General features: G+C 33.5%; 1 protein-coding gene across 1 annotated transcript in view; it reads left to right on the top strand.

Annotated features, from left to right (window-relative positions):
- Window positions 1-21,000, top strand: part of LOC124362002 (U6 snRNA-associated Sm-like protein LSm2) — a 34,884-nt gene extending 13,884 nt beyond the window's left edge. Inside the window, exons 2-4 of the mRNA XM_046816139.1 lie at window positions 6,728-6,795; window positions 8,410-8,500; window positions 20,786-21,000. Of these exons, the coding sequence (XP_046672095.1) occupies window positions 6,728-6,795; window positions 8,410-8,500; window positions 20,786-20,911 (285 nt within the window). The 3' untranslated portion in view covers window positions 20,912-21,000. The remainder of the gene's footprint in view (window positions 1-6,727; window positions 6,796-8,409; window positions 8,501-20,785) is intronic.
- The last annotated feature ends 349 nt before the right edge of the window (window positions 21,001-21,349 follow it).

Genomic DNA, 21,349 nt, shown 5'->3' with positions numbered 1-21,349 from the left:
AACCCGCCAGAAAGAAACGGGACTGTGTTCTAAAGAAAGCAAAACAGTGCAAGTTAAAAAGTACAGTATTTGTGAGGGATGCACCAGAAACTATGGTGTATGTTAATGAACATCTAACTCCATACTTCAAAAAACTTTTCTATGAATCAAGATTGGTAAAAGCTGAAAAAAACTATCAGTACCTATGGATATCAAACTCAAAAATATTCATGAGAAAGGACAGAGACTCGAATGCAGTAAAAATAGCCAGCATACAGGATTTGGAAAAAATTGAGAAACGGTAATTGAGTAAATTGTCAACAGATGGACAGACAATCAAGTTTGGACAGAGCATTCTGGAAACTGGATTCTCGTGTTTGGTGCTCGTGTGGATTGACCAAAGGACAGATTCAAACATGTTCTTTGTGTTGGTTAATGGTAACTTCAGTTAATGTAATCAGTGCCATCATTATTATTATATTTTTTTACTCTTATCTTCACCAACTACCAAGGTCCTTCAGCAAGCCATTTCATCACCTCAAGCAAAATTCTCTTATTTGCCATGTTGTAGAAAATCAATATTCTTTTCTCACATATTGTTTTGTCTCCTTTGATAAGGATTCAGATTGTTGTTTTATTTTTATATTTAAATATTTCTTGCTTTGAGAAGCATCATTTTTATTTTAATTTTATGCATTGTCTTTCTGATTCAAATATTCATTTCCGTTTTAAGCTTAGAAGAAAAACTTGATGTTTATTTTGGTGTAACAGAATAATAATTTAGTTAGAAAAATTTGTTTGTATTCTTGATTTGTATTGTGTCAGACAATGTTTCTTAAATGTAAATGTAGCTGTTACTATATGCACATATACAATTGCAAGTAAGTAATTTTTTTCTGTATATTTATTTGTATGTGTGTATGAAATCATTGTGGTTAAGTTACTAGTGTTTTATGTCTACTGTTGTATAACTGATTATGTTCTTGTTTTTAATGTAAAAAATGTTTGTAAATAATTGTTAAATAATGTCTAGTTCAACACTTTTAGAGAGCATTAATGATGTAAATCAATTTTATAGTGAGAAAAAGGGTTTATTATTGTGGCACACAAATATTAGGAGTGTAAACAAAAAATTTTGATTCATTTATTGCTTATTTAAATTGCTTGCAGGTAAAGCCTCAAGTAATTGTATTGTCTGAGCTTGGTTGGTAAGTGAGAAAGAAGCTGTTTTATATAATATTAATAGTTATCAAATATTTTCATCTTGCAACTCTGCTGTGAGAAGTAGTGGTGTCATTGTCTATATACATCAGTCTATAACCTCGGTTCTGTGTGTGAATGTGATATACCTGGTTGTGATGTGGTTTTTGGTCTCATGTCGTTTAAATAATATTTCTTTTTATGTTCTTGGTTTATATCGTTGGCATATATCATTGGCAAGGGATTGTCATTCATGATTTGACGTGCTCGTTATCAAAAATTAATTGTGATAATATCATATGTTTGGGGTGACTTTAATATTAACATTAAGTTGGAAAATAGCCTTAGTGATGAATTTTTGGATTCAATGGCTAGTCTTGGGTTTCAACAACTTGTTGACTTAGATACGAGAGTGCAGGGTATTTCCTCCTCATGTATAGATCACATATGGTTTAGTTCCAAGGTTTATGAAGCTCACAAAGTATCGGTGATTGAAACAAATGTAACTGACCACAGATCAGTGGCGTGCATAGTGGATTTCACTCACTTTTGGAATTGCAGAAAGAAGAGTTCATTATGGATGTTTCATTGATTATAAAGGACTTGGCATTGATATTTTGGAGAGTGATTGGTCGGATATTTGGAGATCACTGATGTTAATTTGGCATTTAATTTGTTTTATGATAAATTGTCTACTTTGATCGATAACAATAAATTATACTAATACTGCAGAAAAAAAAAACTAATGTTAAATTTAAAATGTTAAAAACCATGGATGAGTGTTGGATTATCTAAGGCTTTTGCTATTAGAGATAAGTTATATAAATCATTTAAAAAATATCCCTGTACAAAAAATAAGGAAAATTTTGATAAATTTCAATATAAATTATCAACATGGGTGAGACAAGCTAAAGAAAGATATTACATTAATAAGTTTCCAAGAATACAGAAACAATTCAAAAACAAACTGTGGCATCTAGTCAATGGTATTATAAAAGGAAATTCATCAAGTAGTAGTAAAATAACATTAACAGAACAATAATAATCTAATGACTGATAGTTGTGAAATTGCTAACTGTTTTAACAATTATTTTGTTAATGTTCCTAATAACCTAGTTGATTCATTTCAATATATCACTGATGATATTAAGCACCTTTGTTTAACAAATTTTAAACCTTTTATTAACGAAAGTTCCTTATTTTTATTTCCCATTACACTGACAGAACTAAAAAATACAAATTAAGTCTCTCTCGCTGAGTAAAAGTACTGGTGATGAATTGTTATCATCAAGGTTAATATTTAAAATGTCAGAAGAATTGTCTCCTGTACTTCTTAATCTATTTAATAAAAGTATTAGTTCAGGATGCTTTCCGGATGTGCTTAAGATTGCTACAGTAATACCTATATTTAAAAAAGGAGACAGGCTTTTCGTAGAAAAAATTATCGTCCAATTTCTTTACTTCCAGTTTTGTCAAAAATTATTAGAAAAAATTAGTTAAAGTTAGACTCATAAAGTTTTTAGAAATAAATAAATTTTTTTCTAAAGTTCAATTTGGTTTTTAGAGAGGGACTCAGTACAGAGCTGGCTTTGCAGCATTTTTTGAAAGATATATATAATGGTTTGAATTATATTTCTTGTAACAAAGTGCTGGTTTATTTTTAGATGTAAGTAAAGCCTTTGATACCGTTAATCATGGGTTGCTGCTAAATAAATTGGAATCTGCTGGTATTCGAGGTGGTCCCTTTGAATTGGTTTAAGACATACCTAACTGGTCGACAGCAATTCGTCAAAATAAACAGTAGCACCAGCTGCTTGGAAAAGTCTACATTTTGGAGTCCCCCAGGGATCAGTTCTTGGGCCTATTTTGTTTTTAATCTTTGTTAATGACTTTTACTCTGGAAATTTCAATGGTAAGGTGACAGCATTTGCTGATGACACAGCATTTTCCTATAGTGCGTCAACAGTTGATGAATTATATTCAAGGATGCAGGATGACCTAAATAAAATATCTATATGGTTTGCTTGTAATAAATTATCCTTGAATGTATCAAAAACATTATATATGATTTTTTCTTTGTCCCAATCCGGCAACTTTGGCACAGCCTTAAGAATACATTCAATAAATTGCAGCAAGGATCTGTGTGATTGTGGCGTAATTAATAAATGTAGTCAGATTAAGTATCTGGGTTTGACTCTAGATGAAAAACTTATCGTGGAAACCTCATATAGGTTCTCTGAAAAAGTCTCTACGGTCATCACTTAGGGCATTTTTTCATTTGAAATCAGTTTGTCCTCCCTCAGTTATGAGACTTGGCTTATTTTTCATTGATTAATTCTAGGCTGGAGTATGGATTGTCATTGTGGGGTAGTTCATATGTTTCAAATTTATCTAGTCTAATAGTCCTTCAGAAAAAATTTATAAGATTGATATGTAATTCTAATATTAGAGACATTCGTTTCCGCTTTTTGTTAGAAATTTTATTTTACCATTAAGATATTTATATGTTTTTAAAGTTTTAGTAATTTTTTTCATACTAAGTGGTAACAGTGGACCCGTTATTGACAACTCTGGTTATTTCTACTAGACTCAGTAATCAACAGTATTTGCGATTGCCTAAACCAAACTGTTCTTTGTTTCAAAAATGTTTTGTGTTTTTAAGTTATAAGTTTTTAAATTTAATTCCAAGTGAAATTAAAAATTAATAGATCTATATTTATTTTTTAAAAAGAGGCTGAAGGTTTGGTTATTGAGTAGAAGTGTTAAAGATATTGAAAATTTATATTTAGTTGTTCAGTAAAAAATATTTTGTTCTTATTTTATAAATTGTAAATGTATGTTTTTATATTGAAGTTGAGTTGGATTTCTCTTTCTAATTAATGTGTGTTAATTTGATGGTTAAGAGTAATTTTAGTTTGTTTATTATTATTTGTTGTATTTTCATATTGTTATTATAGAACTTAAATTAAATTAAGAAGCTGATGATGGCTCCACACCCAAGTGCAAGATTATTTTCTTTTTGGGTTGGTATATTTTTTTTCTCTGTAATCTGTATATTGTTGTATACTGTATTTACATGTATTTAAAAAAAAGAGAAAAAAAATAAACGCATTTATTTATTATTTATTATTATATTGTTTATCACCAGTCTCCTCGTCTATAGTGTCACTATGATGAAATGTTGAGAGAAGTAACACAACTTTATTGGACCTAGGCACATATGACAGTAATGTCATGTCACTTTGGTAGGCAAACAAACTTGAGTTTACCTTCCTTATTTTACTCTCTATAAAACATGGGGGTATCTCACGTTTATTTTTTTTTCAATGTGCATACTGAAGTAAGACGGTGGTTTTGCAAAAGTTCTCTTGCCAGAGGTATTGATCCGTACCAGTTATCCATTGTCACATGGCGTCCGGTCCCTGAAATCGGAGCTATCAACCGAATAGCTACATCTTTTGATGAGTTGCTGTGCCTGTATGGTCCTGGTAATTGTCTTGCCGGATATATCTCCAAATTGGCAGTGTAATATGTCCTTGCATCACACAGTCCAAATATCTTGATGCCATAACGAGCAGGTTTGTTTGGTAAGTACTGCCTAAACGAACATTTACCATAAAATGCCTCGAGCATTTCATCAACCGTTACAAAAGCACTCAGTGCATAATGTGCTTGTCATTTGCTGACAAATTCCTCAAATACATCACGTATTGGTGCAAGATTGTCTAGAGCTTTACGCTGTCTTCTGGATCTAATGTCATCAAATCTTAATGCTCTCAACAAAAACTTAAAGCGCTTCAAGGACATGGCTGACCTAAAATACTCAATGCCAAGACCGTCTGTTGACCATAAATCTTCTAGTTATGTGTGAGAAGACCTTAACATTCCAGCCAGGTACAAAAGGCCCAGTACAGCGTGAATTTCATCACGGTCTGTTGACTTTGCGTCTCTTTCTCTGAGAAAGTTTTGTCTATTTTTTTCAATCCAAATGTTTGTAAAATTTACAATTTTATCCACGAATTCGTCTGAAAAAAAGAGTTTCCAACATTCAATAGGTGAAGTTTTTGTAGTGGCATCACCTCTTGGAGAAGGTAATCGTACGCCAAGTCTCTCATCTCGTAAAATGTTGTATCGCCGTACTCTGCCTCGTAAATTTTCTGTGTTCATATGGGTATCCCATCTCGTTACGTTGTCCTTGCCAAGAATAGCCTATAGTTCTCACCTCTTCTTACATGATCTTGAACATTGAAATCTTCTTCATGGTCTGCCAAGTCATCAAGCGAAACTTCTGAATTTGTGTCATGCTCACTGTAATTCTCTTCATCTTCCAATTGTTCTGATCCTTCTCTCTCAATTGGATTTTCATCAATTCTTTCTATGGTATTCAATTGTTCAACATCCGGAAACAACTGTCCTTCCTCCCTTTCCACACTTTGCATCAATTGCAGTAAACGTCTGTCTTCGTCATCCATCACACACAATATTACTCTAATATAATAAAATAACTTTTAAAACTGAACACCGATATTGCATAACCTAATCAAGATGAATATGTTGAGGCTGAGAAATTTATGAATAACCATTTCAGCCAATCAGTAGCTATTAGGGGAACACATGAGTATCATGCTTTTATCCCTATAAATTCAAGTGGATCTAAGATGTATGTAATAACATTCTCTGGAGATACAACACAGGAAACTGTGAGCATCCAAAAATGTTCTAAAAAACAAAAAATGCCAGAAATAGATATATAACCCCTGCATATGACCAAAAATAGTTTGTAGCGTATGTGTTGGTGAAAAAAGAAGATGAAGTAAAAGTGACATTTCTGCACCCTGCTGGTCCTCTATCTAGATATATTGTGGATACCTTTGACATACTTTTTAAAGCTGATTCTACCACTCCTACAGGAAAGGTATACATACTAACATGTCATAAAAACTTCACTAATCTTCAATTCTGAATAACTTTTGTTTAAGTTGTAAGTATTAAAAATGTATTTTTAAGTACATGATTAATATAATACATTTAAGAAATCTGTCGCAGGGTGTTTTATGGAACTGATACTTATAATAACAATGAACCCATTAGCCTCCCACTTTGAAATTTTGAGAATATCACTTACAGAATAGATAAAATATTTATAGGAATTTTTTAAATTTTCAAAATGCATATTTTGAGAAAATGAATATATCATATATTGTGTTTTACATCAAAAGAAAGAGCATTTAACACTGAGTAAAATGACTCCCATCTCTCCCATCTGTCTAGCTTTTAATTGGGAAAAAAGCTATGGTGATTTCAAAATATGTTGGTTGCAGTTTTTTGGTGGATTTTGAGAAAATTTATATAGCTGTAACTGAAACCGTTTTAAGTGTTTGTAGAAAAATTAGTAATTTCCATAATCTATATAAAGACTACCTTCATACCAAATGTCATCAAATTCTGAGTTGATCAAGTAAATTTTGTTATATTAGTGTGCTCATTTCATATGGAATGACCCACAATTTAAGATTATGATCAGTAACCATAACTTGATTTGTTTCAGTTGTTTTACTCATTCTTCAAGTCTTTAGTGGGGAAGGATGTTGTTGTGGAGTTGAAAAATGACCTCAGGTAAGATTGAAATAATTCTATAAAAACTAAATTACAAATATCAACCATTTGCTGATTGTTGAAAATCTGCAAAATATGTCCAGTTCTTGTAGCTTGGGACAGCATCACATTTTTTATGGAAACATGTTTTTAACCCTGGAACTGGAAATCTTCATTATAATGTCGAACTGAATCGATTTATGAGTGGCAATTGAATGTTTTAGTGTAGTAATTTTTTTGTTCTTTTTATGGTTTTTGCATAGTGTTCTAATACCATTATTATCTCCTTATTTTCATGATAAAAATAATGTATTACATATATAGGTTTATAGTTAAAATGTATTTTTAACAAATGTTTAAATTACAAGTATAAAACATTTAAAGAATAGACTGCCATCTGAGGAAAAAATGATTGCCAGTTCTAGGGTTAAAACAATAAAGTATAAGTTTTTTTGTAGGCTTTAAAACAAGAATTAGGGTTTAAGGCTTATCAATACCAGTTTTATAGAAGTAAATTGTCCCCTTTGTGTACTTTCTCTTTGTAACAAGACACTGTTCCTGAAGGAATCTTTTGTAGTTCTTCCCATCAGTACCAATTTCCCATTCAGTCTTTGAGTACCTCCTTGGTGGGTGTCCTCCAACTCGTCTCTTAGGAAGATTGGTTTTTGTTTTCATGTATTTCCTGACTAAGTATCCTGACTTATTACATTAATTTTAAATTATTTGTGTGTCAATGTTGATTTTACAGAACTAATCTGTATTAGTTATCAAGTTTTAAGTGCCAAAACAACTTTCTGGATGAAACAATTTTGTGTTTAGTTGTCAATGGATTAAACAGCAATTCAAATAAAAGTGCATATATTTTTGGAAAAGATTGAAGTTGTGGAAAAGAACATTGTTTGTTAGTACACCTGTCGTTATCAATGATTTGTTATTGAGAGTCGAGCGATGTGCTATTAGGGGCAACTTATTTCTACTTATCACATTATGGATATTTACATGTTTTGTCATGTCTGAATCAACCACACCACAGTCAATTTCCATCCTGTTCTCCTATTTACTATTTCTGTTTTCTGTTCTGTCTTTGTGCGCTTCTAATCACATTTTTGTCTTCTTCCTATTTCTTTTGTCATGTTTAAAGATGTTTACTTTGCTATGAATCTGCATAATAAACAAAGATTATTATTGTGTTGTTGGGTTTCTTCAACTAGCAGTATCCAAGGCGGTGGATTGGGAGAAATGGCTCTGTCCACTGGCCTAAGAGATCCCCTTCGGATTAAGTGTAGAAGACACCAGTAAATATTGTAGAACATTAGCAGCAGAAGTACTAAAAATTGTTTTAAAATTGACTTGTAGACAGTCAAAGTTAGGAAGAGCTTTGCTTTATATTGATGCACATGCTTATAAAATTTCAGTTTTGTGCAAGAAAAATAAATTTTTAATATGAAATGACTAAAAAACCCATATTAGAGCAATGTATTTCTTTATTTATATGAGATATTAATTAGGAAAATATTGTGCTTTATTTAAGAAATGTGCACTTTTATTTTCTATATTAGCCTTATAAATGCAAATATATATTATATTTTAATCTGTTTGATGTGTATTATTGATAGAATAAAATATCTGTTGCAGTATATGTGGCACTCTTCACTCAGTTGACCAATACCTGAACATCAAGCTGACAGATATCAGTGTCACTGACCCGGACAAATATCCTCACATGGTAATCTGATTAAAACATACTAATCACGGTATAGAAATTTCGTTGTTTTACTAGTCTTAAAGAGAACTTGTCTTTATTGGTTTTTGTACTAGTAAAATAATTTAGAATACTGAATACAAAAAAATCAAATTTTGAAAGGGAGCAAAATGTTTCTTTATCTGAGAGATTAGTTCACCTTGAAGCACTTAGTACACTACACTTAGTCCTGACAGACCTTGAAGTCTCTCTTGGTTAACGCTCAAATCTGAAGCTTCTACAAGAGCATATTATATTTGTGGTTTCCTGTTCTCTGTCTTCCTTTGGGCTCAGGAAGTAATACCCTAGACAATTTTCTTTTACTGGCTGAGTATTAGTAAACCCTACCACTCAAGAGGGTGGACAAATTTTATTTCTGTCTGTCTTTTCACACTATATCTCGAAAACGAACAGACCTCTAGACTTGAAATTTTGCATGAAGATTAATTTCTTTATAAGGAACATCAAGGTCGATGATAGTACATGTTGCCCCATAGGATTTGGCTGAGTGTTAGCAAATATATCTACATTGGTCTTATTGAAAACCAAAACATTGGTGGATTGGTTGGTAAGGCGTTTGTTGCATTCTGTTAGGGCCATTATTTGGCATAGTCTGTTGTATCAGTTTATTTGTATATAGACAAGATAGTAACACAAGTAGCCTCACTTGGAAATATCAGCAAGACATCTCGAGAAAGATTTCACCTGTAGATTTTAAATTTTACATGAAACTTTATTTCTACACAGAGAAGTATGAGATTTATGATGGTGCACGTGCATGTCCATCCATATGATTTGGCTAAGTGTCATTGAAGTCTATCACTTGGGTAGGCTGGTGCAGTATCTCTTTTGTTTGCCGGATTGGGATATAAACTTTTATTATATGTCTGCCTTTTTTCTGTCTCAAGAATGAAATGAGCTAGAGACTTGAAATTTAGAATGCAGCATCATCCACTCCCTGTTACGTGACACATGGTGTGGCGTACACTTATTTTGTTATACAAATAACTGGACAGTTCTGTCTTGTTTATTCCAAAGTTCTTCTGCTTCTCCACTGAATCTGCATTTATCAGTCTGGCATAACCTCATCTTCATTAGATGTTTACAATGAGGGCTGTGCCCTGTACCAGTTGTATATCTGCCTTAGTTGCCTGGTTCATACAAAGCATAAAGAATATAAGTGAACATCAAAAACACTATGAAAACATAGTAAACAAATTAACTGTCAAATAAAACACTGAAGTGAATCAACTATTCTGTACCGATCTAAAATCTAACATCCTCCTTTTTATTAGGGAAACTACCATTGATGATCTTTGCGCACTCGTTCCAAACACCACAGTGATTCTTTCTCCTTCTCATTAGTGTCACAGGTCCCTGTTTTATTTAATTTATTGGGTCAAAAACCATAGGAAACGATTAAATGTGCCCCTTTATCTACCTTGCCAGAATTTCTGGAAACCTTGTTTTAATGGTGAGCTATAATTCAGGCGAAATCTTTCGCTAGCTGTAATGAAGCATTTCCAGATCCATGTTTATACAAACTTTTTCAATATTTTTACAAATAGAATGAGCTCCCACAGTTTCTACATATGAATCACCCTGTGAACCTCATCAAAAGGTAGTATCAACAACTAGGTAAAACTTGAATAGGAGATACCGTATTTCAAATCACAACCGATTTGGGCAATTACAGTATTATCAATTAGTGATTGCAGCTGAGGAGCCTTGCACGCATGCACTCCCACATTCACGGGTGCCGAGCCGTTTCGTACCAGATTATTCAGTGACATCTTAGATTAAAATTCATGGTCTAAAGCCCCAGAACTGTATTAACAACTAAAGTTTGGTACTATACCTTGTCAAACAGTTCCAAAATGTTGTAGATGTCAACTACATATTTCAGAACTATTGTTCCATTATCAGGTGGTTAAAGACAAAAAAAGTTAAAAGTGTGAGAATATTATTAAAAATACAGTGCAAACTAAATTGAAGTTTCTCGTTTAAAATATTACAGTTAAATCTTGATGTTTGATATGTTTATATATTTCATATCCTTTGAGATTTTCAAATTTATGGCCTTTCTTACATTTATGTAAAGTAACTAAATTGTCATTAATTTCCCCTGTGTTGTGACTGTTGCCAATAAGATGCTGGGCAAAAGATTTTGTTTATTTAACTGCGGGTTGGGACATTGTTCCTAAAATCCCAGTTTTGAAAACCTGCCCAGTTTGTCCGATGTATGGACTATGTATGATGTATGTACAGTATGTCCATGTCTGATGTATGCACTATCTATCTGATGATGCCGATAGTTCTGAAACATGTAATAGACATCTACAACATTTTGGGACATCTTAGGCTTAAAAAGAGCTATACTCTCTGACAATTTTAGTGCATTATACGTTGTTTAGTATCATCTTTCTTGATATATATATATATATATATATACGAGGGTCGTCCAGAAAGTAAAGAACGATTGCGCATCACGGGCGGCGCAGTTCACCCACCACCGCGGTAGATAGCTTGTTCGTTAGCCACACCTTCTGCCTCAGTGTGAGCTGAGTAGCGGTACCGTGAGGTCACGTTTGCGTCTCCTGTGAAAGTTTAAAATGGCGGCGTTAATTGAAAATCCCGCCAAGTGTGAACTGCGTAGTGTCATACGGTTTCTGAATGCACAGAATGTTCGACCTATTGAAATTTATAGGCAAATTAAGGCAGTTTACGGTGACAAAGCTCCAGTCAATGGAATGGCATCACTCGAATTCACCAACAAAAAACAGGAAAGAAAAACCAAATTTGAACACCAGGAAATTGATGGCAACAGTTTTTTTGGGACCGAAAAGGCCTAATCCATGTGGAGTTCATGCCGAGAGGCGAAACAATCAACTCAGAGGCCTACATCGAGACCTTGCATCGGCTTCACCGCGCTATTCAGAACAAACGACGTGGAATGCTGTCGTCGAAAGTGGTGCTGATCCACGACAATGCTCGGCCTCATTGCAGTGCACGAACCAAAGCAGAACTCAATTCTTTCAAATGGCAAATCTTCGGACACCCTCCGTATAGTCCAGATCTGGCTCCGAGTGACTATCACTTGTTTCCAAAGTTGAAAGTGTTTTTAGGCGGAAAAAACTTTTTGGGTGACGAAGACCTCAAAGAAGGAGTAAAAACGTGGCTTCATTCCTTGGCGGCAGAACAGTATAACGTCGGTATAGAAAAACTGGTGCCACGCTACAACAAGTGCCTTGACAGTTCCGGCGATTTTGTAGAAAAATAGAGTAAGTTTATAAGTATTTATAAATAAATTTTCATGCTCTTATCTTTTGTTTTTATTGACTTATAACAAAACGTTCTTTACTTTCTGGACGACCCTCGTATATATATTAATCACTTTTGGATAAAATTACAAATAACAAAAATCAGGGTTTGAATGGGGAAGTACACTAGGTAACTAGTAGGGCAGAAATGCGGCTGGTCATAATCCCCTACACTTGTGTTTGTGCGTGTGTGTGTGTATGTTTGGAGTCTGCACGTTGATGTAAAAATACCTGGGGCCCAGACGCCGTCACTATTTTCTAACACTATAGATTTTTTATTTGAATGTGATCCACATCAAATGGGACTACAAACATTGGGCTGATCTGACAAGATTCAGAATCAGATTTACCATATTTTTTTGGTGAAGGCCAGCATTTGAATATGGGTTTTGGTTTTGGTTGTACTTGTTGACACTGAGACAAGGCTTTGGAACATTTTTTATGTTATGATCCATTTGAAATCACCGACAATGCCATCTCGCCATTTGCTTCATATAAACAATACCCCAGTGAGTGGGTAACCATCGAAGAACAGATTGTTTAAGCTTTCATGGAATTACAACACAAGGATGCTCACATTGAGTATGTCAGATTGCATAGTAGGACCATATCTAAGGTCGAAATATGGTTCATTATCATTTCTTGGAGAAGAATCTGTACACCCATGTGCCACATAGAAAAATACATCTTGAAAAATGGGATCCTAATTTTTTTTTTCGGCTATGCGCTTATAACTTAACACAAAGGTAGAAACTTTATCAATTAGTTCTACTGTACTCATGTTCAAATAAAGAAATTATGAATTATTATTGTAATCCAACTGAAACGCTTTTCTAAGTGGTCAAATATCAAATCAATGCCACAAGGGAGATGTATAAAGCATCAACATTTTTATGCTTATCATTTATTTTGTAACGGATGGAAAGGTAGCTCATTGAGGTGATTGTCCATCTCTGAAATATGGATAGTCTATAAACAAGTTTATGCTTATCAGAATGAAAAAGTGACACTGAATGTTCATGATTCATAATTACTTCAAAAGATGGAAAAGTCCAAGGAAGTATTGAAGTGACTTCTTGACCCCAAATATTATAGACAGAGGTTCCTGTTCAATCTGGCTATACACTTTCTCAGCATTGTTAAGAGTCTAAGAAACAAGTACTATTAATAGGACCCTCTGAACCATCTGGATATCTTCATGAGTGCACAGCACCCTTTCCATAGGAAGAATCAAGAATATATTTTCCATTAAGTAAGCAAGTTACAATAGGCGTCTTCACACATAAAACAAAGTTAGATTACAAGATCCACCATATCACAGACTGTATACTCTTCAGCTGTATAAAATGCCTTACTCTTAAGCCACTTTGCTACATATATTTTCCTTGGAAATTATATAACAGAAATTGGCAGTTTATTGTATATCAAAATCTGTTGATATTTAAAACCATTCAAATATTTATTCAATCTAATACTAGGTTTAATAAGGTTTTGTTTTTGTTACCTCTAAATACATATTTCATTATTATAATGACTGAAAAACACCAAAATATACTATAATAAGCAATATATAAGCATAATAAGCTTCCTGGTTCACACAATCCTTTAGTTTCCAAGATAACATACTCTAGACAACTTTTTACATAGATAATTTACTTGTTCATCCTAACATAGTCCTGGAGGGTATGTAAATGTCTTTCAACAAGACTTACATCAACAAGTGACATATTGGGATAACCCTTAATCATTTCTTTCAAGGCTTTATTTGGGGTTTTCACTTCCCTATTTACACAAGACCAATATGGAAAGTCGTATCTGTTTGGTATATCAATAATAATAACTTTATTATTAAAAACTGTACTAAGAATTTATTTAATACCACTTAGTACTTTTTGGAATTCATTTGCAGCCATATCATTTGTTTCACAAAAGATAAATAGAACATCTACTTTGTTTTTAATTTCACCTGATATATGTTCTTTATTTAGTATATGCTTAATCCTACCTCAAGAAGATCCCACACTTTCATAAGTTTTATTAAGATGCCACATCGAATTTTTTCTATGGCTGCTGGAACATAACAACATTTAATGATTATAAGAATTCTGTATCACAGTTTGTTTTATTGATTTATTAGGCCTAAATAAATTTCTTTGGATTTTTTATTGAAATAGGTGTATGTTTCAGTTTGTACACTATTTTTGCCTTCTAATCTTTTTTCATTATCCTGCAATGGTTGAAAGAAATTCTTTGTTTGCAGTGCCAACTGGTTAGGTAAGCTATGTGTTGATTTATTGTTAACATGAGATTACAGCTGGAAATCAGTATTAATACAGTTTAATTTAAATATTTCTTCCTCTTCAGAACCAGTTTTTTAAAAAAATTAAAACTTTGATTTCTAGCTTATGTTATCTTATCATTGAGAACTTTTTAACTGTTTTTTGCTTTTATACTTCAGTTAAGAGTGTTAATTTCACAATTTAGATCTACTTCCACGTTCTCCTCCTTGCAGTTGGAGCTGCCTGTACTTATACTATCATCATATGTTAAACTCACTTCAGTTTCTTTGCAATTGTCATAGTACCAGCTTACTTTGTTCTCATTTAAAGAATAAACTGAGTGATAATAAAGTGTACATTTCGAGTGAAACCAATGTTGGTTTTCTTTTTTACATAAGACAACCTGACTATTTTTGGTTACATTTTTGCAGCAGTATCCACATGGATGTTTAATCATTAGTTTTTTTATTATTCTTTGATTTTACCATGCTTTAAAATCTATCAATAATAAAACAATCAAATAACAAATAAAAATGTTTCGAGTATGTAATACAAATTAATGTTTAGTATTTATTCATTAGTAATATATGATAAATTTGTAAAAGGTATTTTATTTAATAAAATAGTGTCTATAAGTTGACAAAAAGTTGTCACTAGTTTAATTTGAACCGCGGATAGCCACAACTAGTTATCCACACTCTGATGCTCTAATCACTGAGCTAACAACAGGTACCAGTGGTAACATATATCACTACAACTATCACCAGTCACTTTACTTCAATATGTCCTTACTGGTTTGATAGAACTGGCCATTATAATAGAATAGAACAGAATAACTTTATTGATCTCAAGGACATAAACATGCATCAGATCTTGTCAGTCATAAAACAACTATAATAAAGATAAACAACATAAAACAATAGTGCATTTCATAGCATGCAAAGCAAGTAAAAAAATACAAGCAAATAATATATAAAATAACAACAATGTTTGTGCAAAACAAATCAAACTTTACAAGCATTAAAACATATCTAAAAAAGAGGATATTGACACAAAGTCTACATCTGCAACATTTGATTCATAAAACTCGCACAACCTATAGAACGGATTTGCAACCAACCAGGCATGCATTATTTTCTTAAATCTTATAAAACTAACATGCTGACCACTCTGAGACAAACAGTTAAAAAGCTTTATACTTACAACCTCATGAGCATTTAGTACTTTAGAGAGCCTGGTGAAATGTCTAGCAATTTGGCTACTGTTTCTTGTGTTATGTTTATGTACATTACTGTTTAGTGTGGTGTAGGGCAGGTTTTTCTTTACATGCTGCAAGCAGAGAAAAATAAACATATTAACGATAGTCAGAATACCCTCTTGGATAAATAGTGGTCTGCAGTGAGATCTGAAATCAGCCTTTGCAATAATTCTGATAGCTTTCTTTTGTAATAACAAAATACTGTTTACTGTACAAGAATTTCCCCACAAAAGCAAACCATATGAGAAGATACTTTGAAATAAAGCGTGATATACCATTTTTAAATGGTCTTTAGAAACCAACGGTCTTAAATGTCTTAACAAAAATACAACTCTACTTAATTTTTTTAGAACATGCTCTACATGCACATGCCAGGATAACTTGGGATCCAAAAAAATCCCAAGCAGCTTCACAACTTTGAGTAAAATCACATTTCCTATCATTTGCCTTTAGAGTAAATAAAATACGCTGGGTCTTGTCATGATTTAGATAAAACAAATTTGCTCTATACCAAGCACCAGCCTGCTCAATTAAATTAGGAACAGTTACATCAGTTCTAGAAGTCAAAAGAGTGACATCATCCGCAAAAATTATAGTTTTACAGTTAATGTTTTTGTCAAGATCATTTATCATAACAAGAAACAATAGTGGACCCAATACCGACCCCTGTGGTACACTAAAGGGTACCTCAGCATAATCTGAGAAACTGCCTTTTGAATAAACTTTTTGAAGCCGATTGCTGAGGTAAGAGTTAAACAGTGAATTTTCACCGCCAATTATACCATAGTGTTCAAGCTTTTTCAGCAGAATATCCCGGTCAACGCAGTCCAAGGCCTTAGAAAGGTCGCAAAGCACCGCACTGGTGTCATATCCTCTCTCAAAACTGTAGAGCACATGGGACACCAAATCCTCGACCGCGTCCACCGTGGACAGTCCAGATCTAAAACCATATTGACTATTGGTAAATAACTTACTGTGCTCAAAAAAAGTACTTAACTGCAGTTTCATTACCGATTCGTAGACTTTAGCAAAAATAGGTACCAGAGAGATCGTTCTATAGTTACTGACCTCATCCTTATCACCTTTTGGCACTACTTTAGAAACTTTAAGCTTGGATGGGAAAGTACCTTCAAGTAGACTGGCATTTATGCATAAGGCTAAAGGAAAAGAAATTACATCAATTACATTCTTAAGTACTACAGAAGAAATACCATATATATCACAGCTTCTCTTTGGTTTCATTTTGGCTACTATATTACATATGTCCATAGAAGAGACAGTACTCCATTTGAAGGAAATCTGAGGGGTTGCGACTTGCACGAGATCGGCTTCCGCAGTATCCACTTGAGGGATACTCTGCCTCACATTATTTACGGCCTCCAAAAAGAAGTTGGCAAAAACATCGGCAGCTGGAATATCGTGATAGACACTGTTTGAGCCCAGCTCGCTCTTCACAACCTGCCAAGCAGCTCTAAATATGTTGTCTGAGTTGAGAATAAAGTTGAATAATAACTACTTTTCTTAGCTTCAACTATTTCAGCTCTATAAAGCTTTTTGGCTTTTATGTAGACCTTTCTGTCAGAGAGCAGACCAGTAGTACAAGATCGTCTGAAGGAGCTCATAAGCTCATCTTTCAATGCGGCCAATTCTGCTGTATACCATCGATGACATTTAGTTTTAGGGATGTTAACGGTACTTTTCTTATGTTTTACAGGCAAAAAGATATTTAACCAGTAAATGAATATGTCATTAAATTTATTAAACATATCTTCACAGCTAAGGCCACCCAACAAAAAAGCCCAATCGAAGCCGTTCAAACACTGTTTAAAATCCATGACCTTCAAAGATGGAAGAGGTCGAAAGCTAATTTCATCAAGACCCTCATTAGTGTCTGGTTTGATTTTACACAAAATAGACCGTTCAATACTAAAAAAATAATAGTCCGATATTTGGTAATCATGAACTTTCACCATATAATCAGAGTTTACAATGTTAGTGACAATATAGTCAATACAGGCTAGGTCTCTTGTTGGTTTGAAATTTGTGCAATAGAGCCCAGCTGTTCTTAACAAATTGTGGAGTCCAAGAGTATTTTGTTCATTTTCACAAGCTTCAATGTTAAAATCTCCACACAGAACAATACTACACTTAAATTTTTGCAAATATTCCAAAAATAAATCAAGTTGGTCTAAGAATATTCCAACATTACTACCGCTGGGTATACAACGATATTACAATAACCTTAGTAGTAAAAAGTCTAATGGCACATACCTCAAAATTCATTTCTATGCAAAAAGTGCTAACACCGAGTTCATAATACTCCAAGACATCTTGCACGTAGATAGCAGCACCACCATGCATTCTCTGCGGCCTACAATAGATTGAGGCCAGCTTGAAACCAGTTAGAGGGTACAAGTAACAATTGTCCTGGGATAGCCAGTGTTCATTAACGCACAAAACATTTATATTTTCCAAACTGGTAACAACTTCTAAATCAGTCAATTTGTTTGTAATGCATTGTACATTACCATATAATATCTTCAGGCTGTTTAAGGAAACACGACTAGGTAGACCTACATGGTCCACTTCCCCAGATTCGGTTAGGTTAGTCAAAGGGCTAAGTCCTAACTGTTGCCTTTCAGTACATTCGAAGGGCCTAAAAAAACTCGGGTCTTAACATAATTATTAACTCTACGATGGTGAAACTCTTTGATTAGGGTTCCTTCAGGCCAGAACTCCTCATTCAAAACCAACTCCAGATCACAATCACGGAGACCTATTTTGAAAGACTTATAGGTATCATACTTGGTCTTAAGCAGTTCACAAATAGCGTCCTCAACACCATTGTCACTCAAATACCGTTTCAAATGTTCAGTTGTAACTTCTGGGGTGAATCTTGACACGAACACTCAAGACTTCCTTTCAGTTGGATACCTAACTACAGTTTTCAGGTTGTTATCGCCTTCACTGAGCCCTAGCCTTAATACCAATAAGAGGTGCAGCAGTTTGTCTTACTTGTTTCTTAGTAGGCTTAAAAGTGTTTGTGTTTAATGCACTAGATTTTGATGCCACAACAGAAGAATAAGTTGGGCGTTTAGCTTCACACACCTTGTCCAAAGATTTGGATGTAGATGAAGGTCTAGGCCTACTGATATCCATGTCTTGGTAGCTTTCGTTAGATCCATTTGTTACGTTAAGATTTATATCCTCATTCACAGTTACCATTCTATCTGTGGGTTGCTCTAAATCGATAGTCACATAGTTTGACAAGCGATTGTTTTTAACGATATGGTCACCTAACCTCTCATTTTGACTAACGACACAGTCAAGTTTATTATTTATATCAATATTGTCTTTGGCAAGTCCACTTACAATACTGAACAACTTACTAATTAAACTGTGTACATTGATTAGATCATGAACTTGATTAACGTTATGAAACAATTCATCCAACTTACCATAGCAGAGAACACAAAACCAGTGAATACACTTAAGCTCTCCGATTTGGAAATATTCCTTGTCTCCAATGTCTACACAAGATGCATGATGCCATTTTTGACAAAATCCTTCACATTGTAACGCTTTTTCATCATCATCGACCTTAATATTACAATTTGGACACAATTCAGATGAGTCAACTGACGACGCCATAACCTCACTTTCAAACTTGTTTGGTTGGATCTTGTTTATTTTAAATTCAAATATTAAAATATTACTACCTAAGTATTTTACTTTTTAGAATTTTCAAATAGAAAATTAAATTTAAAATTTTTTATAAATCAAATTTTTTATAAATCAAAATGTAACAGTAATATTCAACCTTCTCACCAACAAAGTTGTACACATTCCATATTCCGTCCCGATATCTTGGTTGATCTTGAGACATTACCTAACATGAGCCATGTACACTGCAACTGCCAAGGATAGTACTTGTATTGTTATTGAATTGTAAATGTATTTGTTCTTCGTAAAATGTTTCTTGATAGTATATTTTAATTTATACACTTTATAATTTGCAGGATATATAAATGTCTTTTACAGTAATAGCACTTGTTACATCTAAAGTTTGTAACTACTGACTATGTTTCTTTCCAAACAGACTACTTAAAAACTCAAAATGGTACTTTAAACTGCTGCAGTTCAACACACAATGTTTCATAAACAATTCTTAGCAGACGAGGAAGCATCTGTAGCTAATATGGTAGAAAAATCGTTACGAGACACAAGTCTTGTTGCATTAACAAGTAATTTCTTTAATTTATGAAAAGTAGACTCTTGTTCACTCTCCACTTAAATAAAATTACACGTTATTTTGCCGAAGTCTGTTTAAAGGAACAGCAATTGCTACTATGAGGAATGAGGAATGAACCTATGTTGGTATGTAATTTTTCCTGAAACATCAGAAGTTCAGCTAAATTCTTTCGTTTAGGTAAAGATTTCCATGCTTTAACCTTGAATTCAGATTGACAAACACAGTGGTGTTCGGTATTACTATATCCGAAAGTGTTTGGATATAGTAATAACCAAGTATTCAATATCTTCCTACAAAAAGCATATTTCTTCAGATTACATCAAAGACCATTTTCTTGTAGTCGAGTAAACAGTTGGTAAAAATAATGTAAATGTTCATTTGTATTACTCCTTGTACCAAATAATGTCAAGATAATTATCACAGTCTGAAATTCTACACCTAGTCTGTTCTAGGAAAGATTGAAATATCACTGGAGCATTAGAGACACCATAAGGCAAACATTGTTATTGAAAGATTCCATATAGAGTATAGATAACTAACAGCATTTTGCTTCATCATCAAATTCTAGCTGTAGGTAGGCATCCGGAAGCTCCACTTTGGGAAACCTCTTTTTCTATAAAGGTCTTCAAATTGCAGTGTAAAGTACCGCTCAAAATCAATGCGAGGATTAATTGTAATCTTGAAATCATTTCATAAGTGAACTTTAGAATTAGGTTTAGGACTTATGTAATTGTCCTCTCAGCTTGTGGACCTGCTATGGTGTTCTCTGTGTCAGGTTAGAGGTTTATGACCATATATTGTTCCTTAGCTCGCTAGGCCACTCTTCATGGTCCTCACTGTTTTTCCATTGAGATCGTTAGGCCACTATGTGTTTTCCACTGTATTGCGCAGTAATACAATTCAAACCTAGCTGGAAAGTGCTGCAATCTCTCGGTCACATAATGATATGAAATGTCTCAATGTTATAAGTTTTCCCCATGTGATTTTATAAGCAGTCCCTACGTAATGTTCACAGGGATTTTCCATGTGATATAAGCTGTCCCCAACCACATGATTTGTTATAGGCATATAATCGGGATTGGTCTTCAAGTCTTTGTAGGCTATATAATGGTTTAAACTTTTCTGAACTAATAATAATAATGTAATTTTGTTGTGTGACAGCTGTCAGTGAAGAACTGTTTTATCCGTGGGTCTGTGGTGCGCTATGTCCAGCTGCCAGCAGACGAGGTGGACACTCAGCTGCTACAAGATGCTGCCAGGAAAGAAGCTGCAGTCACCACTAGATAGATCTAAATATAACATAATTTAAGCTTTGTGAATATCTCTTCATTTATTATATAATTTTGTTTTATATAAAAACTTACAACTTGGTACGATTTACTTATTTTTATTCATCTAACCTGTCTGAACCAACAGTTTTCCTTCTTTTAGAAATTTAAAGATAAATTTAAATATTACAGAACTAGTTAGTTATCTAAAATGGCTTTCACTTTCTTAACAGCCCTTGTAGAATTGTGTATGAAAATATCCAATTTTAATTATTTATTTTTAACACTTTCAAGACAACCCTATTTCGGGGTATAGCACCTGATATACCAAACTTAGAAATTTTAGCCTACTGTCTTCATTTATCATTATAATTACGGAATATAATCACTTTTATGGGAAAAAACTATTTTTTTTTTACATAAAAAGTGCTATGATGCCACCTTGTAATTGTTACTA

This window comes from Homalodisca vitripennis, chromosome 1 (genome assembly GCF_021130785.1).
Source record: "Homalodisca vitripennis isolate AUS2020 chromosome 1, UT_GWSS_2.1, whole genome shotgun sequence".
In the NCBI taxonomy this organism is placed as follows: domain Eukaryota; kingdom Metazoa; phylum Arthropoda; class Insecta; order Hemiptera; family Cicadellidae; genus Homalodisca; species Homalodisca vitripennis.
Note: the sequence above shows the minus strand (reverse complement) of the source record. Positions and strands in the feature narration are given on the sequence as shown.